Source organism: Monodon monoceros, unplaced genomic scaffold (assembly GCF_005190385.1).
Source record: "Monodon monoceros isolate NGI ecotype Baffin Bay Population unplaced genomic scaffold, NGI_Narwhal_1 Super_Scaffold_18, whole genome shotgun sequence".
NCBI classification, from domain to species: Eukaryota; Metazoa; Chordata; class Mammalia; order Artiodactyla; family Monodontidae; genus Monodon; species Monodon monoceros.
This window is the reverse complement of record NW_021703774.1, coordinates 64504977-64526639: the sequence shown is the minus strand read 5'-3', so window position 1 is coordinate 64526639 and position 21663 is coordinate 64504977. Positions and strand designations below refer to the sequence as shown.

The 21663-nt window shown below is 37.7% G+C and overlaps 1 protein-coding gene across 1 annotated transcript in view; it reads right to left on the bottom strand.

Annotated features, from left to right (window-relative positions):
- The window catches only part of SH2D1B (SH2 domain containing 1B), a 54111-nt gene extending 38366 nt beyond the window's left edge, over positions 1-15745 (bottom strand). Inside the window, exon 1 of the mRNA XM_029226928.1 lies at positions 15489-15745. Within this exon, the coding sequence (XP_029082761.1) occupies positions 15489-15637 (149 nt within the window). The 5' untranslated portion in view covers positions 15638-15745. The remainder of the gene's footprint in view (positions 1-15488) is intronic.
- Between the last annotated feature and the right edge of the window lie 5918 nt (positions 15746-21663).

Below are 21663 nucleotides of genomic sequence, written 5' to 3'. Positions count from 1 at the left end.
TAATCAAAGTACAGTATTCAAAAATAACACTCTATAAAACTTACTAAATTATAATTAATAATGAAAGTTTAAAGTAAAATAGCTTTTTTAGTGCAATTTTGAGATTAAAGATAAAAGAACAAGGGAGGGAGGGAGAGGGAGGAAGGCGGGGAGGAAGGGGTATCAGTGGTGTCATCACTGAGTTCTGAGGGGTTTTGGTGCAAATTTTTCCATCTGTTGGAAAAGTTCTATCTGTTTACACTAGTTGGGAAATGCTAAAGATGTAAGAATAGGCTAAGTAAATCTTTTCCTATGATTTGTTGATCTTCAACAAACATCTCTTCTGCAACTTTGAAAAAAATCTATTATGAACATTTTGGCTCTTTGTGGGAGCTGATATCTCTTTACTGAAAACAAGCTACAGAGTTTGTTATTTAAGACTTTAGTAATCACAGTGGTTAACTTTCTAGATTCCAGATGCTTACTGACTGCTCTGAAACAGCCCTTATCCAAACACAGAAGCAAAACAATTAAACAGATAAAAAGTGCTCACCACTAAGTATTTGTTATTTTTGCCAACAACCTCACTTCTTTTGAAGTACACTATTTTGTGGTAAAGGCTATGTTTTAATTCTCTAATAATTCTCTTTTAGAGTGGTTTTACTTTTTTCAATATTCAAGAAAATTTTTATGTTTTTCAAAAAACAGACCTAAAATGAATATAGTCTTAAAATTTGTATCCCTGATTTTCCCCCTGTGCTTTTAAGAGTATGGAATGGGGGATGGGGTGACTTCAGGCTGATTCTCATGGGGAGAGAAGAGGAATGATGGGTAGATGGGGTTTAATCGGTGTATGTATTCCTGTCTTAACAGGTCTCAAGTGATAATCAATATCACAAGAACCTCACTATCTACATACTACATACCACGATAACCAGCCACATGCCACCTCTGCCACCCAGGCTTTGCTCAAAGACTTGGCAGAGAAAGGCAGCTGAATTGATTCAAGGCACCTAGTGCTTCAGGTAAGGCACCCTGGGGTGGGGCATTCCATCAGGGGGAAAGGAGGGGAATCTTTGGAAAAAGTAGTCCATTACTATCGAAACATACTTATCATACCGATTTTTAATTATCCATTTCCTCATCTGTATTTCATACTCGGGCCAGAATCATGTCTGCTTTGTTCACTCTAGCACCATTGCCAATCTTACAATACATTCTCAGTAACTGTTTGCTGAGTTGCATTGAATTAATAAGAAATGTGCCAAGTGTGTATGAAAAATCTTACCAAGAGACATAAATGAACAAAATAAAAGGAGGTGGAATGTTTTTGAATGGAAAGACTGACTACTGTGAAAATATTAACACTTATCAAATTATATTTTAATTTGTATTTCTACCTCCAACCTGCCCCTGAACTCCAGACTCATTTTTTCTACCTAACATTAACTACTTAACATTAACTACTTAACATCTCCTCTTGGATGTTAGATATTTCAAGCTTAACGTGTCCAGAACAGTGTCTCCTACATACGAACAAGTTCTGTACTGAGAGCACGTTCATAAGTCCAATTTGTTTGTAAGTCCAATTTATTCTTAAGTCCAACAAAGTTAGCCTAGGTACCCAACTAACACAATCGGCTGTACAGTACTGTACTGTAATAAGTTTATGATACTTTTCACACAAATAATACATAACAATCAAACAAACAAAAATTTTTAATCTTACAGTCCAGTACCTTGAAAAGTACAGTAGTACAGTACAATTGCTGGCTTCCAGGGGCTGGCATCGAAAGAACAGGCAAGAAGAGTTACTGACTGGAGGAGGGAGAGGGGGTAGGAGATGGTAGAGCTGAAGGATCGTCAGCAACAGGAGACGGAGGGCAAGCTGCAGTTTCACTCATGCCTGACGTTGATGGCACAGGTTCTGGTTCCTTGCTGGATTCAATTCTATCTACCCTCTTGAAAAAAAATGATCCAGTGATGTCTGGGTGGCTCTTTTTTTCTCACCATAGACGACACGGTGGCACTGGATTGCATTCTGAATGGCTGCTGCAACCTTCGTGTACCATTCTACATTCAGGTCCTATGCCTCAAAAACTACCAGTGCCTCCTCAAATAAAGAAAATCCCCTTGCCATTTTCTGTGTCGGGAATCTCTCCTTAGCAGTACCACCTACGTCACCGCTGCTTTTACGCTTGCTACCAGACATCCTGGGCTTGAAATAAAGATACTGTACTACTGTACTCTATACAGTAAAGCACACAAAAGCACAACCACTCGTAGAGGATGCACGCACGTGGCAAGGTACACCAGACATGTGAACTAACTTACGTGATTGGACATGCCAACGCATGTTTGCATCTTTGAAAGTTCACAACTTGAAGGTTCTTATGTAGGGGACTTACTGTACTAGTATATACATGTGCCGGATATTTTCTGTATCTCCAGATCCTCTTTCTAACTTTCCCCACTCTGCTCTGTGCTCTGACCTCTATGGGCTCCCTTGCTCTCAGGCCTCTGACTGGGTTCAGTCAGTGGGAGACACATATATAAAGAGTATACACAGAAATGGATATTAGGATGTTAAACCAAGAAGGATAAAGTAGCTGATTTACTTTGTTATACAGCAGAAATTAACACACCATTGTAAAGCAATTATACTCCAATAAAGATGTTTATAAAAAAGAGTATATACAGAAATGGATATTAGGATGTTAAACCAAGAAGGATAAAATAGAAGATTTGTTGGCTGAATTCATAAATAAAGGCACACTCACCCAGGATTCGGAATTAATGTGCTAGCTCATGCACTGGGGAGTGACATAAACATTCTGCTAGACTGGTTAATTGAAGCATGGATTTAATGATGGCTCACATTCAATGGAGATCAAAATGCCAAAACTTCCCTGGAATTCTATAGAGAAAGGAATCTGAAAACTCAGGAAGATGGGAATATTATAATAAATCTATTAATGCAAACTGTCTAGTTATTCCTCACCCCCCTTCAAGGTGTCTGAAGGTCAGCACCTTCATGATGAACTAAAAAATAAATTGTGAGGAGAGAACCAGCATCTTTGAAAACTGTATCTCTGTGCTGTAAGCTGGAGTTGACAGTGGGAAATCCTGAAATGGTTGGGTGCCCTGATTTTAGTGGAAATAATGGGATCGAGGAATAGTAGAGGTTAGGTGTTAGCACTCAATGAGAGACAAAGACAGCACAATTATCGTAAGCCAGAGGGATGTAACAGTGTAAGAGCAATTTGCTGTACAGGGATCTGTGGTGATGTTTAATTGATTCACTGGATTCCAAAGCATAGAATGATGGACAGCCTAAAGTTCTGTTGGATATAAAGTAAGCAGAGAACTTCTAGGTCTTGTGGCACAACACTGACTTGAGTCACAGAGTAGGGATTCTTGGATGTCTTACCCAATTTACAGATTTAATCCAGTTGACAGGCTCAGATCCCTTTTATGGAGAGTGGTGTTGGGTTTCTGGATTCCTTTAAGGAAGGAATGTGACCACACTTCCCCAAGCCTTTTCCAGAAGAACGTACAACATTTACTAGGGGCACTGTGTACTGGGAAAAGGAAAAATACCCAATGTTTTTTAGGGTTATTTGATACTGGCTCTGAACTGACACTAATTTTTGGAGACTCAAATGTTCCCATGATCCAGCAGTCAGAGGTAGAACTCATGGGAGTCAGGTGATAGAAGAAATCTTGGCCCGAGTCTACTTCAAGTGGATCCAAGGGGACCACGGGACCATCCTATGGTTATTTCCCCAGTTCCAGAATGCCCTTACAGACTTAGGAATTGTCAAAATCTTTTCATTGGTTCTTTGAATCATAGAATGAGGACTATTGTAGTGGAAAGGACAAAGCAGAAGCTCCTATAACTGGTTTCATCTGCCAAGACAGTAAACTAAAGCAATTTCACATCCCTGGAAGAGATTTCTATACTAAGGGCACCATCAAATCATGAAATGTACGGTGTGTTGATTCCTACCACATTCTCATTTGACTGACCTATTGGCCAGTGCAAGCACCGGATATATCTTGAAGAATGACTATGGATTATTACAACCTTAATCAAAGGTTATTGTATTTTCAACTGCAGTTCAACTGTGCATATTTTTGTGGATAAAATAATCACAGATCTGGCATCTAGATCTAGGAAAAGCTTTGCTGTAGATCAAACAAAATCAATTTATCTAGCTATCTAGCTAAAATTCCTAATAGCAAAGTAGTCAGAACCAGTTGCCTTCATTTGATAAGAATAAGAGTACACAGTCATGGCCTTATCACGCAGATGTGTCAGTTCTCTTTCTGTGGCATAATATAACACAGAAGGACATTGATTATATTAATATCCTATAAAATATGATGTTCATTTCTGGGCCTGTTTCTATTGATTAACGTTTCTCCTCATTATGGATTGTAATTCCTGCCTCTATTCATGCTTGGTAAATTTTGTTTTTAGGCTGCACCATGCAACATGTGGGATCTTAGTTCCCCAACCAGGGATCGAACCCTTGCCCCCTGCATTGGGAGCATGCAGTCTTAACCACTGGACCATGAGGAAAGTCCCCATACCTGGTAAATTTTGATTCGATGCCAGAAGTAGCAAATTTTATCTTTATGGTGCTGGATATTCTCATTTTCCTATAAAGATTCTTGAACATTTTTCTAGGGTGCAGTTAAGCTACTTGGAAATAGTTCAATCTTTTGGAGACTTGTTTTAAATATTTTTTAGGTGATACAAGAGCAGCCTTTAGTTCAGAGCTAATTCTATCCCACTACTGAGTCAATATGCTTCTGATTATTCTAACTGAGGTCCATGAATTATAAAATTTTCTACTCTGGTGAGAATACAAACTATTTCCAGACCAGCGTGAGCTCCAGAGATTGTTCCTTTGGCTTTTAGGGTGATCTTTTTTACCCAGCCTGGTTATTTACCTCATGCACATGAGCTATTCAACACTAAGCTGAAGATTCAAGGAACCCCTCTGCAGATCCCAGGAGCTCTTTCTTAGTGTATCTTTTCTTCTGTGTTCTCACCCCCATAAACTCTAGGCACCTTGGCCTTCCTGGTCTCCTAGCTCTATTTCATCAACTTAGGGAGACATAAGGCTCTACCTTGGTAGACAAGGACATTAATACAGTTGTTGTTATTATCTCAGATGTTCAAGAATCTAGAGAAAAGAGAGCTTGCTAAGTAGAAACATGGATGATATTAAAGAAACACCCAAATTAAACTTCTAGAGATAAAAACTACATTGTATAAAATGAAGAATTCACTGGATGGGATTAGCAGCAAATTTCACATTACAGCAGACAGAAATTAGTGAACTTGAAGACAAAGCAATAGAAACTATCCAAAATGAAAATCAGAGAGAAAAAAAGACTGAAAAAAATAAACAGAGAACCTGTGAAACGTGGAACAACTTTGGGTAGCCTAATATACCTGTAATTAAATTCCCTGAGTGGGAACAAAACTATTTAAAGAAACAACAGACAAAAATTTTCTAAGTTTGATGAAAATTATAAACCCACATGTACAAAAAATTAAATTCACCCCAAACTCAAGAAACACAAAGAAAATTACACAAAGGTACATCACAATCAAATTGCCTAAAACCAATGATAAAGAGAAAATCTCAAAAGCAATTGAAGAAAAAAAATACATACGTACAGAAGAACAAATATAAGGACAGCAAACTTCTTATCAGAAACGCTGCAAGTCAGGAGACAGTGGAACAAAATCTTAAGCGTATTGAAAGAAAAAATTAACCTAGAAATCTATATCCAGGGAAAATCTTTCAAAAACTGAAGGTGAAAAGAAGACATTTTCAAATACACAAAAGCTGAAATAATTTACACCAGTATATATGCACTACAGGAAATGTTATAGGAAGTCCTTTAGACAGACAGAAAATGGTACCAGGTGAAAATCTGAAACAATACTAATATTTCTCAACTAGGAGTGACTTTTGGCAATGTCTTGAGATATTTTTAGTCATCACAAGTTGCACAGGGCATTCCCCTCAACAAAGAATTAGCTGGCCCCAAATTTCAATAATGCCAAGGTTGAGAAACCCTGGTACATGCAAAGGAAAGAAGAGTACCAGAAATAGTAATTATGTGGGTAAAGAAAAAAATATTTTTCTTATATTTAAAATCACTTTAAAAGATAATTGATTGCTAAAAGTAAAAGTAATAACAATCTACTGTAGGGGTAATAAAATATATAGAAATAAAATGGATGACAATAAGAGCACAAAAGCTTGATTAGAGTGTGGGAGAAATGAAAGGATATTATTGTAAGGTTCTTGTATTATAGGTGAAGTGGTATAATATTACTCAAATATAGGTTATAATAAGTTAAACATGAATACTATGAATACTAAATAAACTACCAAAAAACAAAGAATTATAGGTAGCAAGCCTGCAAAAGAGATAATTTGGAAATAATTTAAATATTCAATCAATTCCAAAGTAGGCAGAAAGGGGAAAAGAAGAACAGATGGGACAAATAGAAAATAAATACCGAGATAGTAGATTTAAACACAGTCATATTAATGATCACATTAAATACAAATGGCCTAATCATCCCTATTAAAGGGAAGTTATTGTCAGATTGGATAAAAAAGCAAGACTCAGGGGTATGATTCTTACAAGAGACCTGATATAAAAATGAAAACACAACTAGATTAAAAGCCAATTGATGGGGAAAGTATATACTATTAACACTAATAAAAAGAAAGCTAGCAATATCAGCTCAGAGCAATGACTATAACCAGGAATAAAGAAGCGGGGTTTTCAAAAAGATAAAGGGGTCAATTAATCGAGAGGATATAACAATTCTAAATGCTTATGCACCTAAATGTTTGTTTCAAAATACATAAAGCATACATGTTTTTCCCAAAAAGATATACAAATGGCCAACAGGTACTTTAAAAGGAACTCAGTATCTCTAATCATCAGGGAAATTGAAATCAGAATCACAATGAGATGTCACCTCACATGTGTTAGAATGGCTATCATCAAAAAGACAAGAGATATCAAATATAGGTGAGGATGTGGAGAGAAGGGAACACTTGTGCACTGTTGGTGGGAATGTAAATTGGTGCAACCACTATGGAAAACAGTATGGAGGTTCCTCATAAAAGTAAAAATTATGATCCAGTAATCCCACTTCTGAGTATACAGTCAAAGGGAATGAAAACAAGATATCAAAGAGATATCTGTACTCCATGTTCATTGCAACATTACTCACATAAGCCAAGATAAGGAAACAACCCAAGTGTCCATCAACTGAGGAATGGATAAAGAAGATGTGGTATATATAAACAATAGAATATTATTCAACCATGCTAGATAGAGAAAGATAAATGCTGCATGGTATCACTTACATGTGGAATCTAGAAAATTTAATCTGTTGATTAAAAGTCAAGAAACAAAAATTCATACTACCATTTCAGTTGATGCAGAAAAAAACTCTCAGCCCTACTAGGAACAGGAGGGCTAAAGATGTAGTTAGTGGGAAAAGATTGAATACTTTTACCCCAAGATCAGAAAATGACAAGGATTTTTTGCACTCATCACTTCTATTCTACATTGTTTTGGAAGTCTTAGCTAGTGCAATAAGGCAAGAAAAAAATGGAACAGAAAAATTGGCATGGAAGAAATAAAATCATCTTTAATTGCAGATGGCATGTAGAAAATCATACAGAGATTCTACAAAAAAAGCCACTGGGCCAATAAATGAGTTTAGCAAGGTTGCAGGATACAAGTTCAGTATATGAAAATCAACTGTGTTTCCATTCACTTGCATTGAACAAGTGGAAAGTGAAAATAAAATAATTAAAAAGTTTAAATCATTAAAATCTGATATCATTTAAAATAACATCAAGTGTGTGAAATCTTCGGGATAAATTTGACAAAAGATGTACAAGACCTGTTACAAAACATTTCTGAGAGAAATTTTAAAAGATATGAATGAATGAAGAGATTAAACTATGTTCATGGATCAGAAGAATTAATATTACCATGTTAGTTCTCCCCAAATTGATCTCTAGATTCATGCAATCTCAATCTAAATGTCATCAGTCTGTGTGTGTGTTGGTGGGGGGGAGTAGTTGAAAAGCTGAATCTAAAATATGTATGGAAATGCAAAAGGCCTAACATAGCTAAAATAACCCTGAAAAAGTTGGGTGATTTAAACCATCTTATTTCAAGATTTATTATAAAGTGATAGTAATCAACACAATACAGAATTTGCATAAAGACAAAAAAAAAAGATCCATGGTGAGAGCTTAGAAATAGATCCAAACTTATATAGTCAATAGTTTTCGTTTTTTACAAAGGCACAAAAGCAATTTATTGGTATAAAGGATAGTCTGTTCAACAATGAGCTGGAACAAATAGGTGACCATATTTAATAAAACACCAACCCCAACCTTACCCCAGATTGCAAAAATTAAATCAGAATAGGCTACACTAAATGTGAAAGTTAAAAGTATACAACTCTAGAAGAAAACAAGGAGAAAATCTTTATGAATTGCATTAAGCAAGGGTTTATTATATACAACACTGAAATCACAATTCATGAAAGAAAAACATGATAAATTTGACTTCATCAAAATCAAGAACTTCTGTTCTTTGAAATATACTGCTAAGACAAAGAATAAAACAGTTACAAGTCAATACAGAATGTTTTAAGACTTTTAACTTCTGGCTTTCTCACTGGTCTTGATTGGAGTGTGCATCCATATAACCTTTTGTTGTACTAATTTGTCAATGTGTGTAAAAATGTTAAAATGTTTAGGATATTATCCTGAGGAGAGGGTTGGGCAAACTCTCAAAGATGTAAGCACAAAAATGTTAATCTTCTCAAATTACATTGGGTCCATTGGACCAAACTGGAAATAACCTAAATGTATAGTTTATATATAAATTATGATATATGCAATCAAAATAGTAAGCAATCATGAAAGGATGATGTGTATTGGCTTTCTTTGAAGTGGAAAGATACCCATTATACACTGAAAAAAAGGGTTGCAGTTGATCATATATATAATGAACCATTTATGTGCATATATAATATTTGCTTATACATGCATATGAATAGAGAACAGTCTGGAGAGATTAGAAAAGGTGATTTCTGAGTGGTGAGACTGAGATAATTTCTGCTCTCTTTTTTATACCTTTATCAACATTTGATTTTTCTAAAACAACAAAAAAGTTTGAATTTTTTTTTTCTTTCTGAACTCAAGTCTTTCCAAAGATCTCAGAACCTGAGAGCTGGAAATGACTCTTGGGTTCTCTCTCATTCACTCTTTCTGTTGTTTCCTCCTCAGTGAGGACCTGCCCTAAGTCAGGGCTTGGGTTCTTCTCATCTGCAGCCTTCCTATATATGACTACAGAAAGTCCCTCCTTTGCCTTCATAACTGCAGGTGAATTCCTTGCATCTCCGAATATCTATTCCATTTTGACTCTGCTGATTATAAAGCCAGACCCAGTTCCAACTTCTAACACTCACAACGTCGCCTACACAGACAGTGTTTTGCACATTGGTGTTTTCATGCTCTATCAGGCTGTGAGATCAAGTAACATTTCCTGTCCATGGTTACCACATACGTAGCTTTCTGGTCAGTGCTATATGCTGCTGGGCCAACTCTCCTCTGTGACTTCCTTCCTTTATTTCTAACCTTCTCCATAATATCTTCATTTAGATCTATGAAAGCATGAAATTTGGCATATTGCCATTCTAACACAACAAAGAAGAGAGGGTAGCTCATTTCTAGGAAGCAGAATGCAAATTCTGCATATTAGGATCTACTGCCAAGCCCTCAAGTCCCCTGCTTGAGCACTTTATAACACAGTTCCAAGGGGACCACATTGAACACATTTCAGTGGAACTGGGGACATTGATAAGAGAGGGAACATAACAACATATTAACAGTTTGACCTTGGACACTTTAGTTAATAAGAAGCTCCATTTCTTTTCCCACAAAATAGAGATATATCACCTATGGAAGATGGCTTTGCAAAAGATAAATGAGGTAATTGATGTAACATGCTTAGCACAATTTTTGACTCATAGAAAGCACCTTCATAGTGGCTCTTGCTGCACAGATGTAGAAAAACAGTCTAATACTTGTGTTGTAGATAATTTTGGCTTTGCTTACTTAGGGTTGTACACTGGAATACGAATTGCTTTATGTGACCTTCTCAGAGGAATCTTTCCTGTACCCAACCCAAAGAAGACTCTTTGTCCCTCCCTGTAATACCCCTCTGTTTTGTTTTCACTATATTGTCTCCTCTCACTGGAATGTCATTTCATGAAGGCAGGACTAGTGCCTGTACTGTTTATCACTGTCTCACCAATGCATAGGAACATGCCTGGAACATAATAGGCGCTCAGTGTGTGCTTGTTGAATGAGTGAATGAAGCTTCTAGTCATCCTCCAAGTCCCAGCTCCCATGTAGGCTCTCTACTCCTTGATGAATGAATCACTCCTTGCCCTCAGTCATCAGTTATCACACACGTCACAGGGTCCTTTTACTTCTTTATTTTCCCCACTAGACTCTGAGCTGTGTTGAAGGCATCAGCTAAGTGTCTACCATAGTGCTTGACATGGGAGACTTTAAATAACTGTTGAACAATAACAACTGAATGGTCTGTCTGATCTTTGTGACAACAAAATTTCACAAGAATTATGAAAAAGGCCGTTTTGATGGGGACCATTTGATCCGAGCCTTAAGCCTGAGGGTGCCTGAAATTCTGTTTGCCTTTCAGTGACGTGGGCAGGGAAGAGGGTGAGCCCTGATCAAGTGCAGGTGTTTAACAAATATTTATTTCTGCCTCTCCATTTGATTAGTTATTATTATTTGTATTACATTTCTCAATGAATTTTGCTTTGAATGAATATATAAGCTAACATGATGTATCACAGAGCAGTTGAGCATAAATGTCAATTTTTAAAGAGAATCCCAGTGTTGACTATCTACCCTGAAATCTTGACCAAGGTCTCTCCTGTCTCTACCACATCTCTTGCAACTTCTTCTAATCTCCATTCGCACTGCCTGCCCCACCGTAGCTAGTCCCTCGCCATCTCCCATCTGCAGTGCCATCATCACCTGCCAGCTTCAGTGCGCTCTCCTTATTAGACTGGAGTTCCTAAAACTCAGCACTGATTTTGTCATTTCCCTGCTTAGAAGCCATCCATGGTTCCCCATTAGCTACAGAGTCATTCTTTTAAGACCCCATAATATTACCCCAAACTGACTTTTCCAAAAGTTGGTTTCCAAACTACCTTTCCAGAACCCTGTATGATTCTTATGTGTTTTAAAATATCCTATTTCTAGACCTATGTTCCTGCCTTTTCCCCAACCTACAATGCCTTCCATCCCATTTCTGTGTAACCAAATCTTATCCACTCTTTTAAATCCCAGCTCAAATACCACCTCCTCTAAGAAAACTTTCCTGCTCATCTCCTCTGTCCTTGAATTTGTATAATATTGTCTTACCCTTATTTTATTTATTTACATGTTGAAAAAAATTGCAAGTCCCCTATTGGAATCCCCTTAGAATCTCCCTAGGCCTTAGCACAGTGTTTGAATAGGTAGTAGGGATTCACTACATTTTTATAAACATTTTTTTAAATTACCAAAGTAATGCATGCACGTAAGCATTTAAAGTGTGCAAAAGTTATCAAATAAAAAGAATGAATCCACAACATTTTTTTCCTATTTATTCCTCCTAAATTCCCCAGCTGTAACCACTATTATAAATCTTATATAACTTTCAAAAATTGTTTATGAATATACAAGGATATAGGCATACTTTTTTTTTTTTTTTACACAGATGGGATCATACTTTGCATCTTGCCTTTTTCACACAACAATAGATCTTGGAGTATTTTTCATACCATATATAGATTTACTCAATCTTGTTAATGTCAATTTGCACATACTTATGCAGTAATAACTATAAGATACGTTTTTATTAATGAAATTTTGAGTCAAAGGTTATACCTGTGCATTTTATGTTTTGACCACATTTCTATTCAAAGAGGCTGTGTTTAGCATGTGCAAGCACTTCTGCTTCCCAGCAGTTGAATTTCCTCTGGGTATTTTCATAGTTTTAATTCTAAACCCTTGAAGAGGTAAAAATGGTATCACATTATTCTTTTTTTTATATAAATAAATGTATTTATTTATTTATGGTTCTGTTAGGTCTTTGTTGCTGTGCGCAGGCTTTCTCTAGTTGTGATGAGCGGGGGTTACTTTTCGTCACTGTGCGCAGGCTTCTCATTGTCGTGGCTTCTCTTGTTGCGGAGCATGGGCTCTAGGTGCACAGGCTTCAGTGTTTGTGGCACTTGGGCTCTGTAGTTGTGGCTCGTGGGCTCTAGGAGCACAGGCTCAGTAGTTAAGGCGCATGGGCTTAGTTGCTCCACGGCATGTGGGATCTTCCCGGACCAGGGCTCGAACCCCGGCCTCCTGCGTTGGCAGGCGGATTCTTAACCACTGCGCCACCAGGGAAGCCCACATTATTCTTTTAATTTGTGTTTTTTTAGTTATGAGTGAGATCTAGCATTTTTTTATCTTTCTTTTTCACATTCCATTTCAGAGAATCTCCTCCTCTTGCATTTTACCTAGTTTTCTATTGTTTTTTAAAAGCTTCATTATATGTTAATGAAGTTTTGATTTTTTCTCTTCGTTTGTCAGTAAGTTTTTTTTAACAACAGTTTTTTGTTATAATGGTCATATTTAGCAATCTTTTCTTGGTTTCTGTGTTTTATATCTTGTTAGGAAGTCTTTCTCAATTCCGGGAATATTTTTTAATAGTTCACGTTTTCTTCTAGTACACACAGTTTCATTTAGAAAAATAAGTTCTGTATTAGAACCAATTTGAATTAATTTTACTTCAAGAAGTAAGATAGGGATTCAGGTTTATTTTTTTCTAAGTGACCAGCCAAGTGTCCCAACACAGTTATCGCTCATCTTTTCCTCATTGATTTGAAATGCTCTTTTACACATATGCTAAATTCCATACGTATTTGGATTCATTTCTACCAGATTCTATATTCGATTCCATTGATCTCTCAGTACGAAACTCTTTTAATTACTGTAGTAGTTACTGTAGTTTTATAATGTATTTTAATATTTGGTATTAGTCCCCCCTTTTTTTTTTTTTTGGCGGTACGCGGGCCTCTCACTGCTGTGGCCTCTCCCGTTGCGGAGCACAGCCTCCGGACGCGCAGGCTCAGCAGCCATGGCTCACGGGCCCAGCCGCTCCACGGCATGTGGGATCTTCCCGGACCAGGGCACGAGCCTGTGTCCCCTGCATCGGCAGGTGGACACTCAACCACTGCGCCACCAGGGAAGCCTCCCCTTTTTTTAATTAAATATTTTATGGCTCTCTGGCAGGTTCCTTGTGTTTCATTTCCCACCTGGATAAACTTTACTATCTTTGAAGAATAAATTTTAAATTCTGTTGATTTTTCACTGGAAACATACTGAATTTATGATTAATTATGGTGAACTGATATGCTTTCAAACTGAATCCTTCCCTTCACTGAAGTCTTCTAGTAAGCTCCCCAGGAGCTGTTTAATTTTGTACATTTCATATTACATTTATTCCTGGGTATTATTAATTTTTTGCTGATGTAAATGAGATGTGTTATTATATTTACTTACTGGCTATTGTTGCTGTATGAAAAAGCTATTGATTTTTTAGATTTTAATAATATAAGCAGATATCCTTATTGGATTTTCTTAGTTTTTAGTAGTTTTTCTTTTCAGTTAAATCTATATTTCACAGGTATAAAGTCATGTCATCTGCAAATAATAATAATTTTGCATCTTTGTTTTCAATTTTTACATGTATTTCCTTTGACTAATTACACTTGCTAACATCTCCTGGAAAATGTTACATAGTAGTGCTTATAATGAACATCTTTGGCTCATTCATGATTTGGGGGGTAATTCTTCTAGTGCTTCATCTGGCCTTTGTTTAAGGAAGCACCTCTCTAGCTCTACATGGTTAAGAGTATGTAAGTGTGTGTATGCATATGCACACATGAGTGTGTGTTTAATTGAGGGGTTGATGCTGAATTTTATCTAATACCTTTTAAGCAAATTTGAATCAGCTATGCAGTTTGTAACCTCTGACTTATTAATATGTAATTAAACTAATAATTTTCCTATCAGGGAACCATCCTTGATTTCTTGGATTGGACCATACTTGAGCATAGTGTATTTTCTCCATTAATGTTTTACTGGCTTCCATTTTGTTAGTAGTTTATTGAAAGTTGATAGTAAATGAAATTGAAATTGGTCTGTAGTTTTCTTGTATCTGTGTGTGTCTTTTTTCTAGAAAAAAAAAAGCTTTACCTTCATACATAGAAATTGAAAAAAATCAGTAAGAAGACGAGCAACTCAAGCTAAAAATGGGTAAAGGATATGATTATGCAATTCTCAAAAGAGGAATTAACAATGGCTAAAAATATATGAAAACACCCTCAACATCACCTGTGACTTGAAAATTCAAACTGCTAACACCTTAAGGCTGCCTTTCTTATATCTGTATTCCCGATATCATATAGAGAAAGAAATATATCCCTGCCTATTCTGTTAGTAATGACAATCTCTTTTGTCCTTATAGCTCCCGAATTCTAAGAAGCCCTGAAGCGCATCCATGGAGATACTTGGATTTTAATTTCTATAACAGGTAAAGAAAAATTTCAGTGGTCTCCACAAAAACAAGAATCTTTAAAGACAGTAGATTTCCCCTGATATCTGTTCAGGATTGCTTTCTAAACTGGGCTAAACAACTTCCTTCAGCAGTGTAGCTCTGATGCTCTGGCTTGGACCTGCATACTGAACTCAGCCCCTTTGGAACCACCAGATGAATTGTTACACAACCAAGTTGTTTGAGAAATCCCAGGTCTCTGTTTCTTCATCTATAAAATGGTGGCTTGTCTTGATAGACTAAAAGCAGGATGAAAGGAGATGATGTACGCTGAAGCCTTTTACAAATCCAACGAAATTTGAAATATTATTAGTATTTTAAGAATCACAAGTGGAGCCAGCAGAATCCATGTAAAAAGTTGGCCTCTCAGATAAAAATTTTATAAAGGGCACCTAGTCTTTTCCATACCAATTAAATCAACCTCTGTAGGAGAGGACCTTTCTCACATGGCTACCTTCTCTGCCTCCCCGCTCCGCTCCCATGCTGCCTGCACTCTTCTCCTCACCAGCCCCATTTCTGCTGCTTCACAGAGTGTGCTCATTGCTTGTATGGCATTTGCACCAGGGAGAGAAGGGCAGGTGGAGGAGCTTGGACAGACACATTCCTTCCGTCCCCTCCTGGCAGTCTAACTATTTCTCATTCTGCTCATTGGGGCTGCGAAGTCAGTGAAGTAGAATTTCTTTTCTACTTGGTTATCAGTCCTACACTTAGCATAAGGTTTCAAATGTGTGGAAGATGAGGCTACTCACGAGACACAGAGGCACAGGACTCCGGGCATAGACTCACTGTCTCTTAACAGAAAGTTGCCGTCCACCCCTTCCTTGAGCAGCAAGGTCTCACAGTCTCGCTTGGACAGAGGGCCGTGGTAATAAGGCAGATCCATGGTGAGCGCTCTCATATTCCAAGTTCAGAGACAACTCTGAGGAGAGAAGAGGAAGCAGTTGGCCTAATGGAGCCTGTGGAAATACCTCTTACTTCTCTGACTTGTGGGAGTGAGATGAGTTTACTTGTGGGACTCAGATAGTTTCACAAGATTCAGGAAATGTGAGAGGTGGGGTAGTGAAGTGACCAAGACTTTTCAGCCTGTAAATAGACCAAGTATGACTCATAGAAGTGGGTTAAAGTGCATTTGGGTACACACTGGAATCAATGATATTTATGGCTCGAGCTCAATGCCAAAGACAAGCCCCCCAGAACTGGGTTGCAGCCGTGTATATCACCCTAAATCACCAGTTTTTACCTTCTCTGGCTCATGGCATCCCTTCCAGGGATCACGTCACTGATTTTGGATGAAATGGATGCCCATTTTCTGCTGAAGCTGCCTATGATTATGCTATGCTTAGCTCAGAACAGGTGCTCACAAACCGTTCAGATGCTGAATGAATCCAAATATGTCCAGACTCAATGGAACAATTGAGAAGGTAAGATGCGTCTATGGGTCAAATGACATGAGAAATGTAAGACAGCGACGGGAATAGAAAGCAACTGGATGCTGTGGGGGGAGGATGGCTGGGGGGGGGGAATATCCCCTGGCTAAGGCTCCTAGCCACTGGTGAACAAATGCCATTTTTAACATCCTCAAGCATCGTGCCTTTTGGGGAAGGAGCTGGTCCATGTGCAAGGGATATCTGGATATGCAAAATTAGTGCAGGGATACTTCTCCAGGTGGAAGAAAAGAATATATTAGGCTTAGATTTGAAGAGTCTCAGGTCCTTTGAAGTTTGCATCCTGCAGGACAGCAGTGATGACCAAGGAAAGTCTATCTAGCCTGGGACACTTAGCCCCCTTTAGACAACCTGGTGTTGATGAGAAAAATCTCTCTTTTTCTGCTGAGCCTTTTCTACCTTGGTCAAACTGATATGCTTGGAAAAGATGGTTTCTGTTATCTGAGAATCAGAATTAGTCTTAAGAGTAATTTCTGCGGCCTTTTTTCCCCAGCTTTTTTGAGATACAATTGACATATAATATTGTGTAAGTTTAAGGTGTGCAACGTGTTAATTTGGTACATTGCAAATGATAACTACCATAGCATTAGCTAATACTGCCATCTTGTCACATGCTTACCATTTCTTTACTGTTGTGAGGACATATAAGATCTACTCTTGTATCAACTTTCAAGTATATAATACAGTATTATCAATATTAATTGTAATCACCATGCTGTACATCAGATTCCCAAAACTTATTCATCATATAACTGGAAGTTTGTACCCTTTGACCAATATCTCCCCATTTCCTCCAAGGCTTTTTGAGCAACTAAACCATCCTACATAGTGTTGTTTTATGTTCAAATAAATCTTTATTTACAAAAAGAGACACTGGCATGATTTGGTCGCCAGCTATAGTTTGTCAATCCTTGATTTAGAATAGTAAAATTTTTAACTGAGTACATGACTGCCTAGCTAAAGGCTATTTTTCCTATCTGTGACCACGTGACTAAATTTAGTGTCAATATAGATTAGCATCCTACGTAGTATTACTTAATTAGCTATTAATTAATTAATTTCAGATAGAAGCCATGTAAAGATATCTATAATCCAACGTTTTAAATTGAATTACATTTACTTAACTTTAACAATTACCATCACACAATGTCAATTAGTGTGAACTATATGTAAATTTCTCTCCCTATTCACCTGCCTTATCCAAATAGCTATAGGAATTTGTACATATCTCAAGTACCTATCTATAAAAATAGAACCGTGTGCTCAGGACACATCCTTACTTCCCTTAATTCCTTCTTAACTCAGATGATTATTTTATCTTACTGCTTTGCTTACCAGCTGTCTACCCACTCTTGGGGATTTGCCTTACATTGAACTTTCCTGTAGCAGATTTTTGTTCTTCCTTGGAAGTCCCACTGCCCTGCTCTTGGTTTAATGTAGTGTAATGGAGTGACACTAACTGAGGAGCTTGTATCAGAGAGATATGCTTTCAAACTCCAGTTTCTCTTGTGTGAACTCAGGCCATTTGGTGTATAATTTTTTTGAGAATTATGGCAGCTGAGGAGAGAACTTTTACTCATGAAAGAGGAAATTGGGTACTAAGCTTGGTGTGAGGATATTTTGGGGCATAACAGAGGAAATAATTGGATATACACTCAAGGTCTTTATCATCACAGGGGCTTTCATGCCTTTTTTTCCTGTTTCAAAACCCAGTTCCTTCATCCTCACTCATCAGAAGAGAAATGAAAATTAAATCCATACTGAGGTAACATCTTTCACCAATCATTTTTCCAAAGAAGATATACTAATGGACAACAAGTACATGAACAGGTTCTCACAATCATTAATTACTAGGGTAATGGAAATCAAAATCACAATGAGAAGTCATGTCACACATGTTAGAATGTCCATGATCAAAAAGACAAGAGATAGCAAGTGTTGGTGAGGATGTGGAGAGAAGTGAACACTTGTGCACTGTTGGTGGGAATGCAAATTGGTACTAGCACTGTGGAAAACAGTATGGAAGTTCCTCAAAAAATTAAAAATAGAACTACCATATGATCCAGTAATTCCACTTCTGGGCATATATCTGAAGGAAACTAAATCACTATGTTGAAGAGACATTTGCACCCCCATGTTCAATGCAGCATTATTTACAATAGCCTAGACATGAAAACAATGTAAGTGCCCATCAACGTAATAATGGATAAAGAAGATGTGGTAAAAATATATACAATGGAATACTATTCAGTCATTAAAAAAGAAGGAAATCCTGCCATTTACAACAACAAGGATGGGCCTTGGAAGCATTATAGTAAGTGAAATAAGTCAGAGAAAGACAAATACTATATGTAGTAATTTGTTACAGCAGCAATAGAAAACTAATACACCTAACAAATCTGGTTCCCTCAGGAAGAAAATCCAGATTTCTCTCACGGAGGATGAAGCAGCTTCCCTTAACTTTTCTCTCCTCACTCATCTGTAGTTACATTGAAGAGTAGGATCCTATTTACTATGAATTAGCCCAGCAACAAAGCCTTGTTGCAGGAAAAGCATTTTAACTTCCTTTTCTCTCATACTGCTCCACGAACAGTCAAGCCTGTTCATCTAAATCAAACTGCATGAAAAAAAAGTTACCTAATGTTTACTTGCCAAATGAACAAATTTCCTAATCACATCTTCTCCTAAAATTCATACTTACCAAGTTTACCTTTTATATGTGATTGGAGTGTCTCAGCCACTTTTGAGATTTTTGTTTGCATTCTTCAGGGTTTTCTTTTTTCATTCATGCTGGACATGAATTTTCAGAGGACACTATCCAACCCAGTGTACTTTCCTACTCCCCTCTTCTTCCACCTCCTCTTCCTCTTCTAAACCTCAGAGTGGTTTATGAGATGAGCACCATCTAAATACGAACTGTAGAAATGAGCTCCAAGGCCCCCAGAGAAACTATAGAGCAGAGAAAGGATTTATCTCAGTGATAAAACTCACCTACAGATCCTGGCTGAAGATTAAATGACCTCAGATGAATTAGTTGCTTTTTTCTTTTGTTTACTTCTGAGTATTTCAATTTTTAAATAAAGTGATACATGTAAAACTATTTTCCATTATACAAAATAGTTGAAGCAGTAACACAGATATCTGTTTTCACCTCTTAGATGTCATAGGTATGCTCATATTAATTTAACACCAAGTTATTATTTTCAATATTCAATACAATTATAGTGCAGCTTTTAAAATTTTATTTGATGAATGATAAGGAGAAAATGAGAGATAGTCAATCTGTGGTAGAGGGACTTTAGGAAAGCTGATAGTTCAAGGTATGAGGAAATCAGAAAATAGGGGGAATTCAACATTGTAGTGACATCTACACACTGTTAGTAGATGAGTAACATCTACCACATTAAAAAAAATAATTAATTAAGATAGTATCTAAACTAATTTAACAATTCAATGCCCTGTGTCAGCGTATCTCTTAGGATCCTTTTTGCTGCAAAAATGAGTCCCAACTCAAATAGCTTAAACAGGGATGAAATTCATCTTCCATCCCACTGGAAGTCCAGAGGAGGCATGGGTTCCTAGGCCAGTTGGTAAAGCAGCTCAGTGCCACTGTTGAGGACCCAGATTTTTTCTCTCTTTCCAGTTTGGCCTTCTCAGCAGGCAGCCTGGCTCTTGTGGTCCCAGGATGATTGTCAAAGGTCCAAGTATTCCATCCACACACCTTGTGCAGGTAATTGATCCTTCTGGCATCCCCAGGACCCCTGGGAAATGCTCTGAGAAGGTCAGGGAGTGCTGAGAAAAGGACACACCCATTCCTAGCACACACACACACACACACACACACACACACACACACACACACACACGCCCCACTGTCCACATAGGTGCTCTGGCCTCTCTCACTTCTTTTTCAGGTCAGGGCAGTGGCAGGTACTTACTGCCCAGTGATGTAAATTCTCCTGGGACAAGTGCCCCTTCTCCCTGTGATCCTGGACATCTTAGGAACTTGGCACATCCAGGTACTGTGCTATTCTAAAATATAGTGACTACATAGAAAATTTGAAGATCAGTAAGGCCTACAGATCAGGAGACCATTGCCATGGAAAAAACACCTTTTTTCTCACAGTTCCCAAGAGGAGGGGGCACATGGGAAAACATAGGTCACAGGCACAAGAGCAGAGAGGGTGGGGGGGAACTGAGGTCATAGCCTCTATTGTGGTTTCCCTGGGGAGGAATAGGTGAGGCAGGGTAAGCAGGTCTAGAATTGGTTAGTTTGTTTGTTTCTTCTAAGAAGTCTCTATTACTTGTCAGGTGCAAGTCCCACAATCCTTCATTCCAAATAAAACTAATTTTATCTGCATCTCCTCTAACTTACATTCCTTAGATCACAGGTCTTTTTTTCCTACACAGTATACAGAGAAGAGAAAGTGCATGTGTGTGTGTGTGTGTGTGTGTGTGGTGTATGTTGGTGCTTTCTAACTGAGAGATAGTTTATTATCTAGTTGAATAACTGTTAGGTGAGAAATAGAATCTCAAACGGTAACCATGGATTACACTTGATATTAAAAACAAATGTCTTGGCAGTTTTAAGAACTGCTTTATGAGTTAACTATCTCCGTTAGTAGTTAGACCATAGTTCTAAAGAGTTGAAAAGGATGAGCTAATTTTCTATCTAAGCTAATTAGCTTTATGCTCTTCTTTGGCCACATAACTTGAATTCAGTGAAATGTTTTGCTGGTCCATTTCTTTACTGGTATAGAGAATGTCAACTGAAAAAAAAATGCAAAATGTAAGAGCAGTGAGTTTCAGTTTTATACGAGGACCTTACTGAGGACTAGAACCTGGGAGGCAGCCTCTCAGATAGCTATGAGGAACTGCTCTGAAGAGGTGGGAGAGGAGCCAGGATATATATGATTTTTGGGAGGTGGGGTGGGGTCTGGGAAATACATGTAGTCAAGCATAAAACTATTAATGCTAATCATAAAGAGCAGATATCTCAACTTAATGATTTTAGTGCTTTTTTTATGTATAGGAAGATGCAAGAATCTGGGGTCATTGAAATTCTCCGCTAGACATGCATCTTAACTATCTAGGGGCCCTTGTATCCAAAAGCACAGAATGCTTCCTGTTTCTAGAATTGGCTAGTTTGAATCATTTCAGTGGACTCTGGAGCATAGGGGTTGTTCCTAGTTGCCTGGTACCTCGCGCTGGGTGGTTAGGACTGGTGGATAGTGGCTGGGAGTGTGAGATAGTGGAGATGGTTAGGAGTATGGGCTCTGGATTGGTTGTCTTTGCATTTGAAAAGAGATGCGAGCTGTTTAGTATCTCTAGGAATTGGCTAGCTCTGGTCAGGGCAGTCCCTCCAGAGGCTCAGCAAACCAGTGTGACTAACTTGAGGCAGTGAGTGCTCAGCAGGGTTAGTCCTGAGAGGTTTTCTGGACACAAGACCATTGGTTCAATAAATTTAATTAATTAATGT